General features: G+C 43.2%; 1 protein-coding gene across 1 annotated transcript in view; it reads left to right on the forward strand.

Annotated features, from left to right (window-relative positions):
* Nucleotides 1-226: 226 nt before the first annotated feature.
* Nucleotides 227-22,065, forward strand: part of tafa1b (TAFA chemokine like family member 1b) — a gene marked incomplete at both ends in the record, with an annotated part of 172,403 nt that continues 150,564 nt past the window's right edge. Inside the window, one exon of the mRNA XM_083770435.1 lies at nt 227-350. Within this exon, the coding sequence (XP_083626561.1) occupies nt 227-350 (124 nt within the window). The remainder of the gene's footprint in view (nt 351-22,065) is intronic.

Consider the following 22,065-nt stretch of genomic DNA (forward strand, 5'->3'; position numbering starts at 1 on the left):
AGTGGCGCGATACGAGCTTGTAGGTCTGCTATTTTTTGAAAAATCGAAGAGCGACTGACATTTCTTAGAATCTGATCTCAGGTCAGAATGGGTTTAATCAGACCAGTGTGTGTCCGGCGGAAACCTGGTATGAATCTGATCTCAGGTCAGAATGGGGTTAAGTGTATCTGTCCATATAGTGACGATCAGGTCTCCCCTCCTTTCATGTGCAGACTCAGACCCTGTCATGTCCTGGTTGCTGGCCGTGTGGATTAGCCTGGCCTTCCTGCTGCTCTGCCAGGCCACTCTCTACCAGACCATCCAGCAGCACCATGTGGCCCGGCCCGGACGCACAGACATCCTCACCCTGGGTAAGGTTCTCTCTCTGTCTCTAATATCTGTATACGATGATAGAGTACCAAGTCCTGACGTCATTCCTTCATCCCCCTAGCAGGTCATTTCTCTACGGAGAATAACATTGGGTCCAAAAATAAACCAAACTGTTCCCCGGCTCTATTGTCAGGGAGGAGGTGGCTCGGTATTGTTTCAGATAGTCAGTCGAGTCACTCATATTTGATACAGTCCGTTAACTGCCGAAAAATGTATTAATTCGGTGGCAGTGCACGTTAGCGCTTTCTCGCCCGTCAGTTGATGCTTTATATCCAGGAGTCAAAGGTTGCGACGTGATCCTTTGTTTATTTTTTTTAACACGGTTCTTATATGACGCGATTAAAGGTGCAGTGAAATGAAAAAAGACGTTTTTCACACTTTTAGACCATATCCGTGGTCATTATATGGGCATACCTAACAATGGATGCCAAAAAAAAAAAGTGAAGATTCTCATTTCTGTGTGTTTTTATATCAAAGGTCCATAAAAACGATTGCATTATTTATTTATTAAAACGAAAACGTGCTGCGTGATGACGTGTAGAGATACACATCGATAAAAGCCAATAACAATGAAGCTCACCCGTTTAATTTCCCATATTTGCGCGTCCGTCCATCACAGCTGCTACTGATTACAGAATACTCCGTTTTTATTTCCATTCCAGATAACATCCAGACAGTGTATTAACTCGCTTTCAACTTAATCATCACGCTAGAATATGTATCTGAAAACATTATATGGAAGAAATAAGCCACATAACAGTAAACTTGGTTGTGCTGGCCGACCATATGATTTATAAACAAACAACACCACGCTGTTGCGCCTAGCATAGCTACCGTCCCTAGCTATACCGTCCCATCGCCTGAAGGGATGCGACGCTCTGATTGGTTCAGAAACTTCAGACCGGTGTTTCATGTTGAAACACCATTTTCATGTTGTTCACCATTTCCGTTTCACTGCGCCTTTAAACATGTCTATGGGGATTCAGAATGGGGGGGAGGGGACCGTCCGTGACCCTGCGTAGGATGCATAAATGACGCCGGTCAGACTTCGGTGCTCTATTGAACCCCGCGCTCTGTTGTTTTACGCCAGATTGTCATGTGTTGTTGGGTGTGGCAGCAACGGGCCTGTTTTGTCTTAATATACACCCCCAGCATGGGGCCTCCTGCTGCAGTGATTCAGATTGGTATGCTAGTGCAGCACTGTATTATTCACTCTGCCTGGCACCATGGGTAAGCATGCAGCACAATACATGCTGCAAATGTTGTGTTGAGAGAGGACTCGTATGGGTAAAATGATGATTATCTCTCTATATGTATGATTACCATTCTTGCAGTGACGATGTTCATATTAGGGATGGAACGAGCATTATTATCGTGATTAAAAAAAAAAACCCTCACAATAATCGTATTGCAGAGATTTTAATCAATCGTGAATTCGTCCTCCGTCATACACTAGGATGAATTAGGTGCAAATTCAGCACCAATTAAAGGTATATTCCAGTGATTTCACTCAAAAAACCTTAGGTTTCGTTTTTTGGCTGTGGGACCCAGCCTTTCGTCCAATCAGGATAGAGAGTCAAAAAGGAAACCTAAGGTTTTTTGACCCCCAGGGGACAGGGAGGAACTCCTTATATGGCCAGCACACTCTATAGTAGGGAGGATTATCACAACAAAACAAAAAAATAAGTGATATTTGAATTAAGTGAAATCACTGAATATACCTTTAAGCCCTCTGTACTTGATAAAATTGACCTCACTCGAAATCCAAAATCAGCAGATCCACGAGCTCACAGCGCGTTGCTGCAACGCGCCACGCGCAAGCTTGTATAGATCCGCTGACGAAAGTGTCATTTTAAAGTTTTAAGCATGTTTTGCTAATCGTGACATGTAATTTTCACAATTACGATGTCATCCCTAGATCATAATCCAAGCATACGTCTATGTGTTATTATTACAAGACCGCTGTATACATACACTGTGATGTTGAATCTGAACTTGAATCTGCAGCTTTTCGTGTCAGAACTTGTGATTCCACGGTAAAACCCCGTTGGACAAGGAGCATGTTTTAGCGGTGCAAAAGGGTAGATTTTATGGGTGTAGAGGGGATACGCTTGACTGCAGGGCCCTGAATCTATTCGGAACGCTAGCTATACACGCACAAAACCTGCTGCAGGCGAAAAATCCCCAACTCCATTACCATGGCTTACATGGAAATTGCAGTCATGTATGTTTCATTTCGCAGGAAACATTCAGCAATTAAAGCGCGACGTCTTAGAGGCCTCATTTACACACGCCGTTGCACACAGAAAATACAGCAGCAGAGCTACTGTAGAAGCTCTCTCTGTGAGGCGGTGTGTGACGTGCTGTGAGCTTGTAGATCAACTATTTTCCTCTATACGGGATCAGGCTTTAAACATCTCGGTTGGGTGTGATTCTCTGCTTGCTGTGTGCGGTGTGCGTGTGTGGTGAAATCCTGTTAATTTAGAAATCGCAGAGAATGCCCTGAGTGTGTTAATTCCAACACTGACAGTGTGAAACATTGTTTTTCCATTATCTTTCTGTGTGGGTGTGCATGCCGTGTGTGTGTTAGAAAACCAGAGGCAACGGTTTCCTATATAAGCCTTTAAATATTGCCTCTGAAGCTGCTGATGGTAACAGTATTCCCAAAACCCCCTCCCTGCAAAGACCAGAGCTCAACCACCAAAATATCTAAGCGCCTGTTATTAGCCCATTGAGACCTGCAGGCCCAATCTACAGATGTCTTCTAAATCCCAACGTTTCTGTCAGTCGGTCCTTAAACTCCCCCAACTTAATATGTTACAGTGAAATTCAGAAACCAGCTTTGTGAGCTTGCAGATCGATTTCTTTCTTTGCTGTCTTCGCTCATCCTATCTACTGTATGTTGCATCGTGGAGAAAAAAAACTAAAAAGATACCGTGAAGAACAGTAGGCCTATACTGTAGTAAAAAAACAGCCTTTGATATTTTCGAGACTTCTGAAAGTAGAAAAGATAGCAGAACTGCAGTGATTTTTAAGCAGCATGTTGAAGATTTTTTTTTTTTTTTTTTTTTATTCAGCTGACATGCATGGAATTCAAAGCTGTGATGTACAGTGAGTTCTCACGCAAAGCATTCTGGTCTCGTTAATTGGAACAGACGGGCGAGGGTACGAATGGCGAGTTCTAAATGAATATTTTATATTTTTTTATTTTTGGAAGGGTGGCACAGTGGGAGCTTGCAAGGTGCTAAAGATGTATACGGCTTAACCCATTCTGACCTGAGATCAGATTCATACCAGGTTTCCACTGGACAACACACTGGTCTGATGAACCCATTCTGACCCGAGATCAGATTCTAGAAATGTCAGTCGCTCTTCGATTTTTCAAAAATAGCAGACCTACAAGCTCGTATCGCGCCACTCGGTGGCGCGATATGAGCTTGTAGATCTGCTAACACCAAAATGGGTCCCCGTTCAGAATGGGTTAATAATGTATCCTATGAATAATGCATATGCTCTACGAAATAAAAACAACAACAACAACAACACTGTTCTCATGGCATATAGGCCTAGAGGAGTCATCCAGGTTATGGCTGAAGAAACAATCTACTGCTCATTCTCTGCATCATGGCTTGTTAAGAGAGATCAGCTCACACATAAAATAGATGGGCACGCACACACACACACACACACACACACACACGCACACGCACACACACACACGCACACACACACGCACACACACACACACACACACACACAAATATACGTTTTCTTACTGAAGCCATTATGGCGTGGCATTTTCACGAGTCCCGCAGGGATTATGGTGGAGTGATGCATGCAACCGTACAGAGTACACAAGGGCTCCTTGTCTCGGCCATAAAGATGATGAACATACATTGCATTTTTATCAGATCTTTTCAAGCTGCCGATTTCATTGAAGTCATTACAGTCATTTATGCTTCACAGCCCCCCTTCAGAAAACCCGAATAACATCATAGATCGCGTTGATGAGTTTTTGAAATAAATAAATTATTGTCTGTAGTGGTGGCACATACAGAGCAGCATATCGCCGCTGTTGGGTGGAGACCTCATATTATGTCCAAAATTGTTACCTTTCAGGATTCTAATCTAAAAAGCAAAAGTAGCAGATCTACACAGCATACACCCCGGGGGCCACATGAGGCCCCCCATCATCAATTAATGTGGCCCCCGCAGGTTAATAATCAAAATATCAGAAACAATTTGTATTTAGTTCCTAAAGTTAACGTAACTAACTAAATGCATTTGAAATTAAATACAAATTTTACTTTTCAGGATTTGCAATTCAATAAAATATTGCAAAAAATAGCCGATCTCCAAGCTCAAAACGCGCCGCACTGCGGTGCGTTTTGATCGGCTATTTTCGCGACAGTAATATGCCCCCTCTGGAGTGAGTGTGTAAATATAGTGGCCCCTCTCCATCGTGGCCCCCCTGATCTACAAGATTTATACAAGCTCAAAACGTGTCACTTCGTGTCGCCTTTTGAGCTTGCGGAGATGTTACTTTTTATACTTTTGTGTGACATTGTAGTTATGTAGTATAATCAAGTAGTAGTAATAGGATATAAGAGGTTTCTGCCCGACAGTAACGTTGTGTATGCCTGTTGGTGTACAGACTAGACTATGTCTGTTTTAACCCATTCTGACCTGAGATCAGATTCATACGAGGTTTCCGCCGGACAAACACTGGGTCTGATGAACCCGTTCTGACCTGAGATCAGATTCTAAAAATGTCAGTCGCTCTTCGATTTTTCAAAAATAGCAGACCTACAAGCTCGTATCGCGCCACTCGGTGGCGCGATATGAGCTTGTAGATCTGCTATTACAAAAGTAAACTCTACCAAACTGGAGACGTGTTTATTCTGTACAGTCTGATCAGCTCCTGACAGAAAGCACTAACACTAATGGGCAAAATATACTTCATAAATACACTATATTATGTAATACAGTGATTTTTGTGTTGGGGAATGTTTGTAATCGGAATAACTTTGACTCCTAATGGGGTAAGAAAGTTGCAATAGCATCATTATGTTCCATATCATAATCTTTAACAATGAATGTTGAATATAACCCTAATTTAAATGGTCTAAACAATCCTGGAATGGGACTTTAAGTGCCCTCAAGGAAACATTTTTGAAATGAACAAACTATGATGGATGACAGTGACAATTGGCACCGGCAATCTAATACATTCATTATTGCAGGATGCGTTATTAGGATATTTACCGTCGAGTATAATCAACATGGACACAGACACCTTGGGGCGAACACTCCTTTCCTGTCCTCATTAGACAGTACGGTACGGTTTACTGTTCTGAATCGGGTCTTTGTTTCATTTTTTAGGGGATTAAGTTTCTCAGCAGTGTTGTGGCGTTAAACCCGTCTGACCAGAACTGTCCTTTCTGAATTGAAATGCTGTGATGAATATTTGGATTAGAATTGATTTTATAATTTGAGAAAGCTCTCTGGTTTCACTGAGGCAGTGAGGCCAGACCCTTATATATAAATAGATGGTTCTATGTAGGACTTGGACAGACAGAGAGAGAGAGAGAGAGAGAGAGAGAGAGAGAGAGAGAGAGAGAGAGAGAGAGAGAGAGAGAGAGAGAGAGAGAGAGAGAGAGAGAGATGTCCACATGAGATAAATCCTTTGCCTCGTAACACTTGACTGTTATCAGAAATCAGATGTAATTTAATGGTCTTTTGATTATAAAGCAAACCGTGGAATAGAGGTGATGTGTAATGCATTACATATGTTGAGGTAGATGAATCCGTTCAATACCTTCATTTATGAAAGGTGTGAAATACTGGGCTCTAACCTCCTATCGTGCAGATATAACAATTGAACTCTCAAACAGATAAAGTGCTATATCCGTATAGCACTATATCCGTCTTCAAAACATGATTGACACAAGCAAAGATGCCTGACAAAAACGCTGCCATGCATCTTGCCATGAGTTTGCCAACAGCGATATTTCCTCAGACGTTGCCATATACAGTATGTGACGCTCTTTCTAGAGTGACAGTTTTAGGCCCATTTCTTGAAATAATGCACTGTGACTTGGAACGCGGCCAGGTTCCGACGCCTGTTTGTGTTGAGTGAATGACAATAAACGCTCTCACACACCCTCAACCTCCCGCGTAGCCAGTGATGCACGCGGACGATGGGGGGTTGTGTGGTATATCTGAGCGGGGGGGGGGGGGAAATGAAGGTCATGTTCAGCTAGGTACAAATGTAATCCTCAAGCCTGTTCAAGCGTCTAACAATGTTTGAGGATCCTGGCTTATCCGCCTCTCCCACAACACTGAGCTGAGTGTGCATACCAAAAAAATGTGACGCAGGAGATAAGGTTTTTTTCGTATTTATTTATTTTAGTATTCCGGTGACAAATCGGGGCCATCGTTGGCCGGGAGCGTTGATTGAGTAACGAGTATCGCCTGACTGCCTCGTCACCTGCTCAGGAAGCGGCGCCGCTTCCCCTTCCCATGAGCCCTTGCTCCGTGCAGCCTTATCCCCTGCGTCCCACTCGCACACGGCACAGAGATTGATGGCGGCCTGATTCCCGGGCAAAGCCAATTCTGGTCTCTCAAGAAATAATCCACTACATTGACGGATGAGCTGAATGTGACATGACACACAAGAGCCCAGCTCCTGCACTCTCCTCTCCTCACCTGCCAAAGACTGTTGCCGCAGTAACCAGGCCACTGGATGCGTGCGTGACATTGGGACCGTACCACTACCACCGCCCGCCCAGCCAAAACGTCCTCATGGAATGTGTGCTGCCGTCGCTGGCAGAAGTTAGCTGCAGATTTGATTCCTTGTTAGATTCAAATTGAAAGTATAGTTCCCCCAGATGGGATGGCCACTCAGTGTAACATCGTGTTTCAGTTACACTGTGCCAGATATTTATTTACCCGTGTTTGGCCCGAGATGTGCACGGCCATATTTATTCTGCAGCCATAAATACCCAGGCCAGAGGGGTGCTGTCTGTTTTATTAGGACTCTGACAGGGCAGTTTAGGCTCGTCTCCAATCTCATAGTTCCAAGGTATAGATAGCATCAGCACTTAATCCATTCTGACCTGAGATCAGATTCATACGAGGTTTCCACTGGACACACACTGGTCTGATTAACCCATTCTGACCTGAGATCGGATTCTAGAAATGTCAGTCGCTCTTCGATTTTTCAAAAATAGCAGACCTACAAGCTCGTATCGCGCCACTCGGTGGCGCGATATGAGCTTGTAGATCTGCTATTTTTCAATAGCTAAAGCATAACATGATGCTGACACCAAAATGGATGCCCGTTCAGAATGGGTTAAGAAGGAGCTGTGTTGTCAACATTTAGTGTAACCAAAGACCAGATTCTTTTCAGCCATGATGACAAGACAATGCTCACGTTATAGGTGCTACTCATATAAGCTAAGCTATATCTCTCATAGGTTATTATAGCAACCAGTGATTATGAACTAATTTCACCATCAGAATTGAATGTTGGCTCACACAGCCTACAGTACTGTATCATTGCCGGGGGTGAAAATTACAAATTAATTTTCAGGAAATGGACAAAAACACCTCGTGTTCCAATAGATACAATTATAGATATTATTTTAACCGTTGTGTTGAAATACTGAAAATTTGCCTGTTCATTTATGAAAGAAAAACATAAAATGCTTTCTGCCCCAACACCAATAAATTATTTTATCTGCCACATTGGTAAAATAATCGATCAAAATCTTCATCAAAATATGACATGAGATCTTACTTGGCATAGTTGCAGCCTTTAGCATACTTACTATTTGCCCCGGAGAAAAACAACTTTAATGCTCGACAAAATGGACATGATGAATGATGTAACAAAAAAGACAGCAGTGGTGCATTAAGCCACTCTTGTGCTTTAAAGCATTGATCTGAAATAGCTTGTAATGACTAATAATTAATGACTGAGGATTCAAAATTGTTTTAATGAGCCACTGTGCCACAACATTCCCTCAGTTTAGACAGAAGACTCACAAGGCGGAATAAAACATAATTACGGTACTTTGATTAGCCAAGAGAAGAGTCCGAAATATCAAATGGCCAAACGATTTAGTGCAAACAAGATGTAGACTATAGGCGATGATGTCAACTTTAAGAGATGCACATCTGCTTTATCCCATTCTGACCGGGCACCCATTTTGGTGTCGGCATCATGTTATGCTTTAGCTATTGAAAAATAGCAGATCTACAAGCTCATATCGCGCCACCGAGTGGCGCGATACGAGCTTGTAGGTCTGCTATTTTTTGAAAAATCGAAGAACGACTGACATTTTTTAGAATCTGATCTCAGGTCAGAATGGTTTGATCAGACCAGTGTGTGTCCGGTGGAAACCTTCGTATGAATCTGATCTCAGGTCAGAATGTGTTATAGAACCTTACAGTACCTGTCAAACATGTAACGATGGGTCTGATGCTCTGCTGTCTCCATTCAAGCCTCAAATTACTTCTCATCTCTTAGATTTAAGTGTTTGGATTCTCCGTGGAATGGAAGGACGGTCTGACAAGTGATACGTGGTGTTGAAGTGAACCTTGAACTTGGTGTGGGATAGCTGGTTGTCGGTAAATGAGGACTGGATAGGGTTCCCGGAAACACACATTTGAACACTAGTGTGAATTGATTTTTCCATTGCCATGCGGATGGCTGCCTGGGAAGACGGATGATTTTTCTGGCAGTAGTTTGAGATCGTTTGGCAATTAGCTTCACAGAGCTTAGACCTCCACTGCACATGGGGTTTCAACTTGGGAAGTTATTTTCATATTTTTCTCTGACTCCTCATCCGTTATGGCTTAGAGTTAGTGGGCTCTCGCTGCAATCTGCAACATAAAAGGAAGATAATATGCACTTTTTTTTTTTGCACTATAGTAAATGGTCTGCATTTATATGGTGCTTTTTCTGGCATTTTCAACCACACAAAATGTGCTTTACAATTTGCTTCCCATTATCCCATTCTGAACGGGCACCCATTTTGGTGTCGGCATCATGTTATGCTTTAGCTATTGAAAAATAGCAGATCTACAAGCTCATATCGCGCCACCGAGTGGCGCGATACGAGCTTGTAGGTCTGCTATTTTTGAAAAATCGAAGAGCGACTGACATTTTTAGAATCTGATCTCAGGTCAGAATGGGTTCATCAGACCAGTGTGTGTCCGGTGGAAACCTGGTATGAATCTGATCTCAGGTCAGAATGGGTTAACATTATGTGTTACGTGGTACACAATCCCACACTGATGGCAGAGACAGACAACAATCCCAAGGAGAGGTTATGGAGGTTCAATGACTTTGCTCAAGGACACGTCAACAACACGCAGCGAGGCAGAACCAGGGATCGAGCAGCATATACCTTCCGGGATATATAGCCCATTCTGACCTGAGATCAGATTCACACGAGGTTTCCACTGGACACACACTGGTCTGATTAACCCATTCTGACCTGAGATCAGATTCTAAAAATGTCAGTCGTTCTTCGATTTTTCAAAAAATAGCAGACCTACAAGCTCGTATCGCGCCACTCGGTGGCGCGATATGAGCTTGTAGATCTGCTATTTTTCAATAGCTAAAGCATAACATGATGCCGACACCAAAATGGGTGCCCGTTCAGAATGGGATAGAATATATGTAAAAAAAAGAAACACTGCTTGCCTCTGTGCATTCCCAGCCTTCTTTTTGCTGCTGTCTTTTTAAGCTGACCTACAAGCCCACACTGTGTTGCAAAAGCGGCAGTGATGGGCTTACAAATCGCCAGGGTGGAGCTACAGCTGAACTCCACTGCATGTGGAGAAGTAACGGCAGACGAGACAAGAGAGAAGCAGAGAGTAGCCAGCCTATAGCCAGGTGCCCAGGTCCTTCATGTTTCATAATAACGTTGTCATACCGTACGTTTATAATTATATACGTTTCTAAAACCTCGTATATCTAGGTGTGCCCCTGGCAGAAAAAAAGGTTGGGAAACACTGATATAGATTATGTATTTACCTATAGCTTCTCGGTCTAAGTAAGTTGTGTCTGGTGTTTTAAATACTGTATATATGGCCTTGGCACTCCACCAGAGGGAACATAACGTGTTATAGTGGGTGCATTCATAGAGCTTTACCCAAATAGCATTACTGTAATAGGCCTCTCATTGTTTTTGTTTTGACATTAATCTGGTTAATTTTACATTCCCCGAAATTGGGGGGACTAATTCATGTGAGAATTGACAGAATTCAAATAAACAGCACTCAATGAATTAGCACACAGTGAATTAGAGTGGATAAAGGAACACTTTTGATTGGATTTGGGTTGGCAGTGTAAATCGTGAAAATAACTTCATAAAGTACATGCACTTGCAAGTCACGCACATGCACGTACGTACGCACACACACACGCGCACGCAGGCAGGCACGCAGGCACGTGCGCAGGCAGCACACAGGCATCAAGCATCCACACACACACACACACACACACACACACACACACACACACACACACACACACAGTCGAAAGTAGCTGATATACTGGACAGGATAATGGATTTTAAAAGATGTTCATCTCCCTATGAGAACTCACTTCTTTAAATAACACTGAAATAGTTCGAGAATAACAAAGACAGTGCGACATGACTGCATTCAGAAACATTAACGTTTTGACGCCGTCTACGATGAGTGAGCACTTTTGGCATGAGTAGAAAAACATAACTCCTTCAGTCTCGCTCCCTTGTAGGTTTGAAATTGCTTTGAAAGCAGCTGTGGGCTTTCGGTAGAGGACTGGTCTGCTCTGCTGGATGTTACACACAGGATGCCCTTCATGGTAATGAAAGCAACCTTTATCCCATTCTGAACGGGCACCCATTTTGGTATCGGCATCATGTCATGCTTTAGCTATTTAAAAATAGCAGATCTACAAGCTCATATCGCGCCACCGAGTGGCGCGATACGAGCTTGTAGGTCTGCTATTTTTGAAAAAATCGAAGAACGACTGACATTTTTAGAATCTGATCTCAGGTCAGAATGGGTTCGTCAGACCAGCGTGTGTCCGGCGGAAACCTCGTATGAATCTGATCTCAGGTCAGAATGGGTTAAGAAAAAAATGCGGCGATGACGGGGGGTGATCATTCCGGTTGTAGACCATCACTCTCTCTCTGCCTGACCACTTCCCTGTCCTTTTTTTTCCTTCTGTGAGCCCCCCACCCCACCCCCCCCCCCCCACCCCCCCTTCCATCTCCTCGTTTCTATCATGGCCCCTCAGACGATTTGTCATGGATCAGATGAGACAATTTGTCATGGATTAGTGCACTTAAATGTCTGTGTGATAGTGGAAGCAGTCACTGGAAAAGCTTTAAGGAATCCCATTACACTGCTGTTTATGGCCGGCAGGGGGAAGGGAGGACTGGAGGTTGAACACTTTTATGTGAGCTTTGTACATTCCGTGTACGTCTTCTAGTGGAAGTGGGCTTCCGTTTGTGTTGCTCAGTTGAAGATGCTGACCGCTGTATGGGTTTTAACCACATATACAAACTACTTCTGCAACTTCTCAAGCATATAGTTTCCGCTATGTTTGCATTGAAAGGTGATGTGGCGTTAGCTCGATGGACGGTCCATTGTTCCAAAATACCATTGGTCCGACGGCACACATTATAACTAAGCTTAGCCTAAATCTAACCTTAACCTCACAAAAACAAGAACTAAACCTATACCTCACATACACACTAATCTAACATTTGTCAGACTATTGAGACGTCCTGACTAATGGTCATCAGTTTATTGAAAAGTGGAAAATATATACAGTACAGTATATTGCAACTGCAGCACCTACAGTTTCTGCTAACCACGCCCAATCACTGTGAGTTTTCTCATCACCTGACAGCAAAAAAGGTGTGCCGACAGCGGGTCAGCGTCATTATTCCAACGACGTATTATTCTGACGGCGCGGTTGCTCAGACCCGCCACCATTACTAACCCTGCCCGTAACCCTAACCCTAAGCCACGTTGTCGGACTAATGCGCCGTCGGAAATTACGAGCGAATCCCGTCGGCAGCATGAAGGCCCTGACGATTGTGAGGTGGCGTACCCGCAAGCCAGCTGGTAGACAAACCATTACCAAAACATAATGTGGCATGACACGTTTCTTGTTTCATTGGAATATTTGGTATTTTCATCTTCTTCTTCTTCCGGCTTAGAGAAAACCTCACATTCTTTCTAGGTCTCTGCAGGACACTTAAAACACACCCGTGTCAGTGGAACAATTGAACGATCGTTAGTATTTACAGAACCGTTTTCTCATCACCGCCGCCTCACTGCTGTGTCTACTTTAATGCCTTGTTTTGAATTAATGCCTTGTTTTGAATTAAATTAGATGGTTGTAGAATAGATCCTGTTCTCCCATCTCCTCCGAAAGTTGGTTTGGTTCATTTCTCCTCTACACTTTCTACAATTCAGGCCTTTTACAGACTATCCTATATCCAGAATGACAAGGTGCCAGAGTAAATGGCATGCCATGAACCCTAGTCAACACATGACAGGATACATAAATAGAGTGCAAATACAACAATCGGGTGTACACAGAAATGATGGTAAACACCACCAAACCAGTCTCTAAACAACATGCTGACATAACATAGCATTTGTGGACAAGCTATTATATCTAAATAACATTTGCATAGTATAACTTAGCCTGATTTACCACATTTGGCAGCTTTTGTTTCTCACTTAAAAACATGCCAAACATAGTGAATCAGGCTGGATCCCAGATTAAATATAACTAGCATTTATCCAAAAAGGTGATTCTTAAGGGGAAGGACAAAGGTGTTCTATATGGTTGGAGCTGGAGTCTGAACTGAAGAGGTGAGTTTTTAGACATGGAACAAATCAGTCTGCAGTCTTTTGGGGTGAGGTACGTCAATCCACAGCTTGCCAGGAGTGAGAATATTCAAGGATGCTTGGAGTGTTGGCCAGGGGGGTGTTGTAGTATATTGTTCAGTGGTAGCTGATCTATGTGGAATCATGTCTTGAAGGCACAGGGGTGCCATGCCCTTGTACAGTAGGTCATCGCCAGTGTTTTGAATTGGGTTTTTGGCAGCAACTGGAATCCAGTCAAGGGAATGCAGCAGGTTATACACTATACTCATACAGGTACAAGCAGCAAGTGTTGTACTGTAACTACTTACTCACTAATTACTGCTATACACAAAGTAACTTTATTCATTTATTTGTTTTCACGTTCCATGTAAATGAGCCAGACTTAGCCGGAAGCAAATTATCCATCTAGTCCCATGAGAAGCTAGGCTATTAAAAAGTAGTGATAACTATTCAGACAAAAACAGACAATACAGGACAAGTAGACATAGAGGAGACCGAACAATTACAACAAAACACAACAAGGACAATAATACTGGATATGACATGAACAAATAAAATACATATAAGTTATGATAATACGGTAATGCAAAGCAATGCAATTACTTCATGCAATCCCCATGAGACATTCCTTTGACAGAAAATAATGGGGGGAATATCATAGGCTCTGGGTTTTACAGAATGTCCAATAATTAAGGCATAATCACGTGTATACAGTCTAAGATACATTTGCAAAGTGCGCTATATTGCTCAGTAACGATTTGAGCAAGCTATACGTACATGATTTCAAATGCATTTTTTGGAGGCATTAATTTATTGGAAAACATGAATGTGTGCCGTACGTGGCATTCTGGGCAAGTTGAAGAAGGGGTTTTTGAGTGAGCATGCTAGGCAGACCAGCAAGGAGGCATGAGGAGGGAGTTGAATAATAGTCAAAGTCTTGAGATGGCTCTCACAGGGAATGCAGTAAAAAAAGCAAAAACAACAACAGATGAACCCGGGGGAAAACAATAAATAAAAATAAAATCATGGTGTACTCTACATGACACCGGCACCTCTGTCTAGCACAGCATCTTTTGCGAATACCTTTGCGAAAATAAAATGGTGTTTTCAACCATATCCTCCATATTATGTAAAGTACGTTACCTCAGTCCCAAATATAGTTTAGCTCAGCCACCTGAAATGTGCCACATTCAATTCATACTGAACTATTTGCAGGCAGCATGAAAGTTACTATATCATGGAAACATTAGCATGTTTATCCCATTCTGAACGGGCACCCATTTTGGTGTTGGCATCATGTTATGCTTTAGCTATTGAAAAATAGCAGATCTACAAGCTCATATCGCGCCACCGAGTGGCGCGATACGAGCTTGTAGGTCTGCTATTTTTGAAAAATCGAAGAACGACTGACATTTTTAGAATCTGATCTCAGGTCAGAATGGGTTAATCAGACCAGTGTGTGTCCAGTGGAAACCTCGTATGAATCTGATCTCAGGTCAGAATGGTTTATTCATACAGCGACATTAGAGCTCCTCCATCACCTCTAGTCCCCCCCCTAGCCCTCTCTCTCCTGCTCGCAGATCGCTGGGCTCAAATAGCTTGCTTATGTTAATGGTGCAACGAGACAAACAGCTATAGGTAATTGTAATGCAGCGGAGGCACTTTGCACCATCATTTAGAACCACCGCAACGCGATGCTCCATGTTGTGTTTGCAGACGACTTACTCTCAGCGACTACGCTCACCTGGTTGACAGAGTCATAACGGATTGGCTTAACCCGTTAAAACCGCGAAAGCGTCTCCGTCGTTTTAATTTGAGATTTCTTTGGAGATACGGAAATGCCAAGTGCCACGCTATATGAGCTTGTATAGATCTGCCTTTTTTTTTTTTTTTTTTTTTTAACATTTTGTGCAAATCTCTCATCTTTGCTTCTGAGGTTCCCCGGAACATTTTTTTTTTTTAGATTTGGGTTGGTGGTCAAATACAATATAACCCATTCTGACCTGAGATCAGATTCATACGAGGTTTCCACTGGACACACACTGGTCTGATGAACCCATTCTGACCTGAGATCAGATTTAAAAAAATGTCAGTCGTTCTTCGATTTTTCAAAAATAGCAGACCTACAAGCTCGTATCGCGCCACTCGGTGGCGCGATATGAGCTTGTAGATCTGCTATTTTTCAATAGGTAAAGCATAACATGATGCTGACACCAAAATGGGTTCCCGTTCAGAATGGGATAATATTGGGGTTCCCTGACATGAAAAATGTTGAGTACCACTGTGCCACCACTGTACCACCACTGTACCACCACTGTGCCACCACTGTACCACCACTGTACCACCACTGTGCCACCACTGTACCACCACTGTACCACTGTACCACTGTACCACTATAGCAACATACTTTTTTTCAGAAAAACTGTTGAATCAGCCTCAGATCTTACTGGGTTAACTGCAGTACCACTTTAATTTGAAATCAATTCACTTGACTTTAAAATGTGTGCGCACCCATAATATACACTACATTACTCGGCAACTCATGAATAATGAAACAGGCCGCGTTCTCGGTATGCAATTACGTCACGGTAATAACTAACAATAACAAGCATTTTGTCTCCTGCTGCTTTTTTTCATTTTGACCTCAGCAAGTCAATGTTTTCCCTTCCATTTTCACGCCCTTGTCGGCATTTACCCCCCACCCGCACCCCCCCCCCCCACTCCCTCATTCCTGTTTCCTTTGCCCCATTTATTTATTTTTATACCCCAAAAAAGATTATTTTTTCCACATTTCCATAATGTTACCAAGGTGACTCGGGTTTTCATCGGTTCGCTCAATAGCATTAACATTAATGTATAAGCGGGAGGAGACACGGGAGCGAAAAAGGATTGGCGAGGCTTGTTGGAATTATGGAAACAAAAATCCTCTCGCTTGAATATCAACCCCGCTTGTCAGGCGCGTGATTGAAGCAGTGTCAAAAATTTTCCATCCGGAGTGCTCTGTCAGCACGGAGCTGAGTGAGGTCTATTTGTCTTGTCTGATTTATATCTGCGCTGGCTGGCGACACCGTGTCACCGCGTCTTCATCTGACAGCATAAGGTCTAATAATGGAAAAGTGTTGTGGGTTGTTGTTGCAGTCGCCAGCGTTCATAATCACGGCGGGGGGAGGGGGGGCATATGTTCTATGTACTGCACACGTACTAACAGACATGTTAACAGTCCGACAACATGCGTGGCCGGTTAAGAATATCGCGTGGCCCCCCGACATGCGTCACTGGTTAAGACACATAGGGTAAGTAAGTAAGTCAATTTTATTTATAAAGCACTTTAAGTGCTGTACAGTGGTCAACAAGGTAAAAAACTATCCAAATGAAACACAAGATTAATAACGACGAGAAGAAAATCAAAATAAAAAAAGACAGCAAACATTGGCCTGTACAAAAAGGTCAGGTAGACAAATCACAGCTCAAAATACAAACGAAATAAATATGTTTTCAGCAACTTTTTAATTTTCAGTAGGCACGGAGTGATCTTACATTATGTTTTGGAAGCAGAATAGATGACGCGGTGAGGAAAGTATATAGTCCATTACGGTAGTCGAGTCGGGAGGGGTTAAAGCGTGAATATTTTTTTCTAGGTCAATAGTGGAGAGGAGTGGTTTTATTTTAGAGATATTACGTAGGTGGAAAAAACAAGACTGGGTGACCTCTGCTAAAAACCCAAAGTTTTTAGCAGAGTCTTTAATATTAGAAGCCAATGCCGATGCTTTCGGGGCCGATGATGAGGATCTCTGTTTTACTAGGGTTAAGCTGCAGAAAGTTTTGAGCCATCCAGTTATTAATAGCTGTTAAACAGTCATGTAATACAGTAAGTTTGCTGATATCTGTGTGCTTGAAGGAAATATATAGCTGAGTGTCATCGGCATAACAATGGTATGAGACGACCATCAAAGGTATTTATGAGGGCACCAAGGGGTAGCATATAAAGAGAAAATAGGATTGGACCTAAGATGGACCCCTGGGGGACCCCACATGTCAAAGGAGCAGAGGAGGAGACAAAGCTGTCGAGGGCAACAGCAACGCTTCTCCCTGACAAGTAAGGGGAGAACCACTTCAGGGCCAGTTCACCTAAGCACCACCCACTGTTGGAGCCGATTTAAAAGTATGGCATAATCGATCATGTCGAATGCTGCACTTAGATCAAGGCAGTAGCAGCACTGAACATTCTCCGACATCAGCTTTCATGATAATATCGCTAGAGACTCTAAGGAGTGCAGTTTCGGTATACTATGTTTTTGGTCGGAAGCCAGACTGAAACTTGAGAAAGTGCAATAATTGGTTACAAACAACCTTTTCTAAAACCTTGGGAAATGAACGGGAGTTTCGAGATTGGTCGATAGTTGCTGCGGAAAAATGGGTCTAGGCTAGGTTTTGTTGAATAGTTGCATGTTTGAAATAATCAGGAACACAGCCAGAGGAAATAGAACTCTTAATGATGGACAGAATTAAAGGGCTTAGACTGTTGAAAACTGTTTTTAAGAGTGAAGTGGAGATAATGTCAGCGGGGCTATATATTGGAGTTATATTAAGTTATATTGGACCGAATATTATTTACTTTGTCGAGAAAAAATGATAAAAATAGCTCACAGTCGTTATCAGAGTAAATAGGAATAGGAGGTGCAGCTGGATTGACCAGGGTGTTGATTACAGAAAAAAATAAATGTCTTTTTATTTATTTTTAAGGTTGGAGAAGTATGCCGTCCTTGCATCTTCAACCTTTTTTATTGAAGGAGGAGAGGAGTACCTTCATTTGATTGAAGTGCACTGATGGACTTTTTCCAACTGCGCTCAACTTTTCTGCACTCCCTCTTCAGTGCGTGTGTGTCATCATTAATCCAGGGGGATGAAATAACCGTTATCTTTTTCATTTTGAGGGGAGCAACTAAATCAAGGGCGGACAGACAGAGGTGGTGATTAAAATGGCTGACCAGGGTACTGTCGGTGTCTGTTGGGATAAGAGTGGACCCCTCCTTATACTGAGGTCTGCAAAGACAGAAGAAAATCTGTCTGCACTGCAGAGCCGCTGTTTAGTGATCGGGAACGGATTGGCCGTGTAATGGGTAAAGTCTCAGGGACAAAATCTAAATTAAAAGTGATATATTTATGGTCAGAAACTGTGAAAAAAAAACTCATCAGGTGGCCAGTTGAGACTCAACCTGTGGCTCCTGCATACAGTTAGTCACCAGCATTCATTATCACCAGCGCCGTGCACAGTCACCAGCATTCATTATCACCAGCGCCGTGCACAGTCACCAGCATTCATTATCACCAGGGCCGTGCACCGTCACCAGCATTCATTATCACCAGCGCCGTGCACAGTCACCAGCATTCATTATCACCAGCGCCGTGCACAGTCACCAGCATTCATTATCACCAGCGCCGTGCACAGTCACCAGCATTCATTATCACCAGGGCCGTGCACAGTCACCAGCATTCATTATCACCAGGGCCGTGCACAGTCACCAGCATTCATTATCACCAGGGCCGTGCACAGTCACCAGCCATATATCAGGGCTGTCAAAATAACCGAGTTAACCAAGTTAATTAAATTGTGAAATTAATTAGATAAAAAAAAATCTAGCTCAATTAATCCATGCTTGGATGAGCCGCCCCATACATGGGCAATAACACAAGGCGGTTATTGTCATAAAAAAGGCTGCACAATTTACATATAGGCAGCGGCTCAAATCACATCACAGCACACTAAATATACATATACGTTAACCCATTCTGACCTGAGATCAGATTCATACGAGGTTTCCACTGGACAAACACTGGGTCTGATTAACCCATTCTGACCTGAGATCAGATTCTAAAAAATGTCAGTCGTTCTTCGATTTTTCAAAAAATAGCAGACCTACAAGCTCGTATCGCGCCACTCGGTGGCGCGATATGAGCTTGTAGATCTGCTATTTTTAAATAGCTAAAGCATAACATGATGCTGACACCAAAAATGGGTGCCCGTTCAGAATGGGTTAAATTGCAATCCTCCCTGCAATGTATTACGTCGCCACATGATCTCCCAAATTCATGCCAAGTAGACACAGTCACAGTCCGCTCGCCACCGGCAGCTTATACACTATACAGGAGAATGAAGGATGAGGTGGTGTCTGACTCTGTAGCCTAATGGCCCAAAGGATGCTTCTCTCTCTCTCTCTCTCTCTCTCTACTGTATGCTCATTAGCACCCCGGCTCATCTTTCTGCGCCCCGCCCCTGTAACGCTTTATACTCACAAACTACGTTATAGCTCTCGTGGTTTCCCGTGCCCCTGTGCCAAAAAAACACGCGTTAATCTTTACCGTACATCTTTCTTCTCTCTCGCTCTCGAGCGATTCAGCGGAGATGATGGCAGAGTGGGCGTTTGGAAAGCAACGTTATTTATCGGGAGCCCATTGTTATCAGCCAGGACCTGTGGGCTTTTTCTGTTGCTGCATCCCACATATACCAAAGCCATGCGCCGCAGAACTTTTCCCACTTGCAGGCCTTTTGACCCGTTCTCTGGAAGTTTTGCAAGCTCAGTTATATGATGAGGCGTAATACATGCACAAAATACACTTAAACGCAACCTTCTGCCTTGAAAGCATAGACCAAAAAAAAGACAAGACATATACTGTACATGTATACTTAATAGAAGAGTCTTTGCTATCTTTGATCATAACAGCCTTTCTCTGTCCTTGAAGATTTCGTGTCTTTCAAAGGCATGAACTGTAAAGCCCCCGCATACTAAATGAAGAGTTGAAGAACAGTGCTGATAATGTATAATAATGAAAACCCCTAACATACTTTTTTTTATCCATGTTTTCTCTGTCCTTGTGGACTGCGATCCACTTCAAGGTCCTGGGCGTTCGAGTGCAAACATGTCCACACAAACTATAATAAAACATAATACTCGCACAATGTAACACTGTAAGGCCGCTGCATCAGAGCATTCCAGAGACATGGTGTGATATTCTTTCATCATATCGCAGATCAAATGCACACATGTACCAGATGTTCATGGAACGATGAAAACGTCCAGATAGATGTCTGGGAGTTTGCCTGGGAGCTAAAGCATTATTATGTTAGTACATTTAAAGTGATCCTAAGAGGCTGTGTATCAGAAAACCACACAATATCGGATTCGGGACGTTGCATGTACTAAGATGCAAGTGTATTTTTTCCTCAAGTAGGCTGTTCCCAGCTGCCGTACCAGTTAGCTAGACTGCATGGTGCTAGGCCTAGAACAGAGTCTTATCTGAATAAGACTCTGTTCTGGCCTGCTGTGATGCAGAATTTATCAGTTGACTTATTCACAGGTCAATGAAATACACTGAAGAATTGTAGTTATGCTGCATGTTGAATAGGGGTTACACCTTTCCCTAATTAGTCCAGCAGTAGCCGGTTGTTAAGGTCTTAGCCGACTATACACCCCCTTTTTTTAATTAGTTAGTCTTTGCCATAATGTTTCACGCCGCATGAATTCTCTCCGTGAAATAAGCATTGGACTCAATGATCTGTTTAATGCTTAAGTGATGGTATATTTCAATTACCATATATTATCCTACAATCCACTCCGGATCATTGCCTTGCAGTGACAGCCTGGGACCCAGTGTGAGACTGGAAACGAGAGAGTGGAAGGAAGGGAGAAAAGACATTTCTTCGAGAGAAGATGGCTGTGCCATTGTGCTCTCCGTTCTGCTAAGGATGAAAGGCTTTGAGGTTTTCCTCTCAGCCGATATAGGAAGAAGAGAAGAAGCAACGAGAGATGGTGTGATGTGTCGGGGAAAGTGAGCTATAGTGAGCCCTGGCTCTCCTGCATTGGCTTTGGTTTTACACTACCAGCTCTTCGTCTGCATTTTACTCAACGCGAGTCAGACAGGGAGGGAGATGTGTGCTGGCATCTAACAACGCCTGCCGCCCTAGTGCCCCATTCTCGCTCTCTCTTTGATTTCACTTTGAATAAAACATTGGAATGCTTTATAATACACATTCAACTGCTGCGAGCAGCACCGCCAGCCAGACATTTGGCAGCTGGAGACACAGGCGTTGTCGGTGTTGTCTCTCGTCGCCACCAGCATTATTCACGGTCACCCGCAGTATGAAATCGACGTTGCTCTCTGGATATGAGTTGCGCCACGGTACGTTAGCGTGTTCACTAGTACTCCCTATATACACGATATTATGAGCGTCAGACTCGGAGGCAATGGTGGCATTAGCAAGGGGGGGATGGATACAGACACAGACTTCGCCCACTTCGTATATATAGCTGTGGGCATCCTGTGGGCATCCTGTCACGGGGCAGGACTCATTGTACACTAGTGGGCCTCAGCGTGGCAGTCCCCGTTATCGAGGTCATTAGAAGTTTTTGGTTACTTCACACGAGCGTGCAAGCCGAGGAGAGCTGTTTTCTTCATTCTTCTCCTTCTTTAACCTGTTCTGACCTGAGATCAGATTCATACGAGTTTTCCACTGGACACATTCTAAAAATGTCAGTCGCTCTTCGATTTTTCAAAAAATAGCAGACCTACAAGCTCGTATCGCGCCACTCGGTGGCGCGATATGAGCTTGTAGATCTGCTATTTTTCAATAGCTAAAGCACAACATGATGCCAACACCAAAATGGGTGACCGGTCAGAATGGGTTAACCCCCTCATGGATCATGCCGCAGATGAAAAATGTCACCCGCAACTGCAACAGGGGGCAGACCGGAGGGGGTACATATTCAAAGAGCAGTGACTATTTGTTCC

The sequence above is a fragment of the Protomyctophum parallelum genome (genome assembly GCF_964188405.1).
Source record: "Protomyctophum parallelum genome assembly, chromosome: 8".
Taxonomy (NCBI): domain Eukaryota; kingdom Metazoa; phylum Chordata; class Actinopteri; order Myctophiformes; family Myctophidae; genus Protomyctophum; species Protomyctophum parallelum.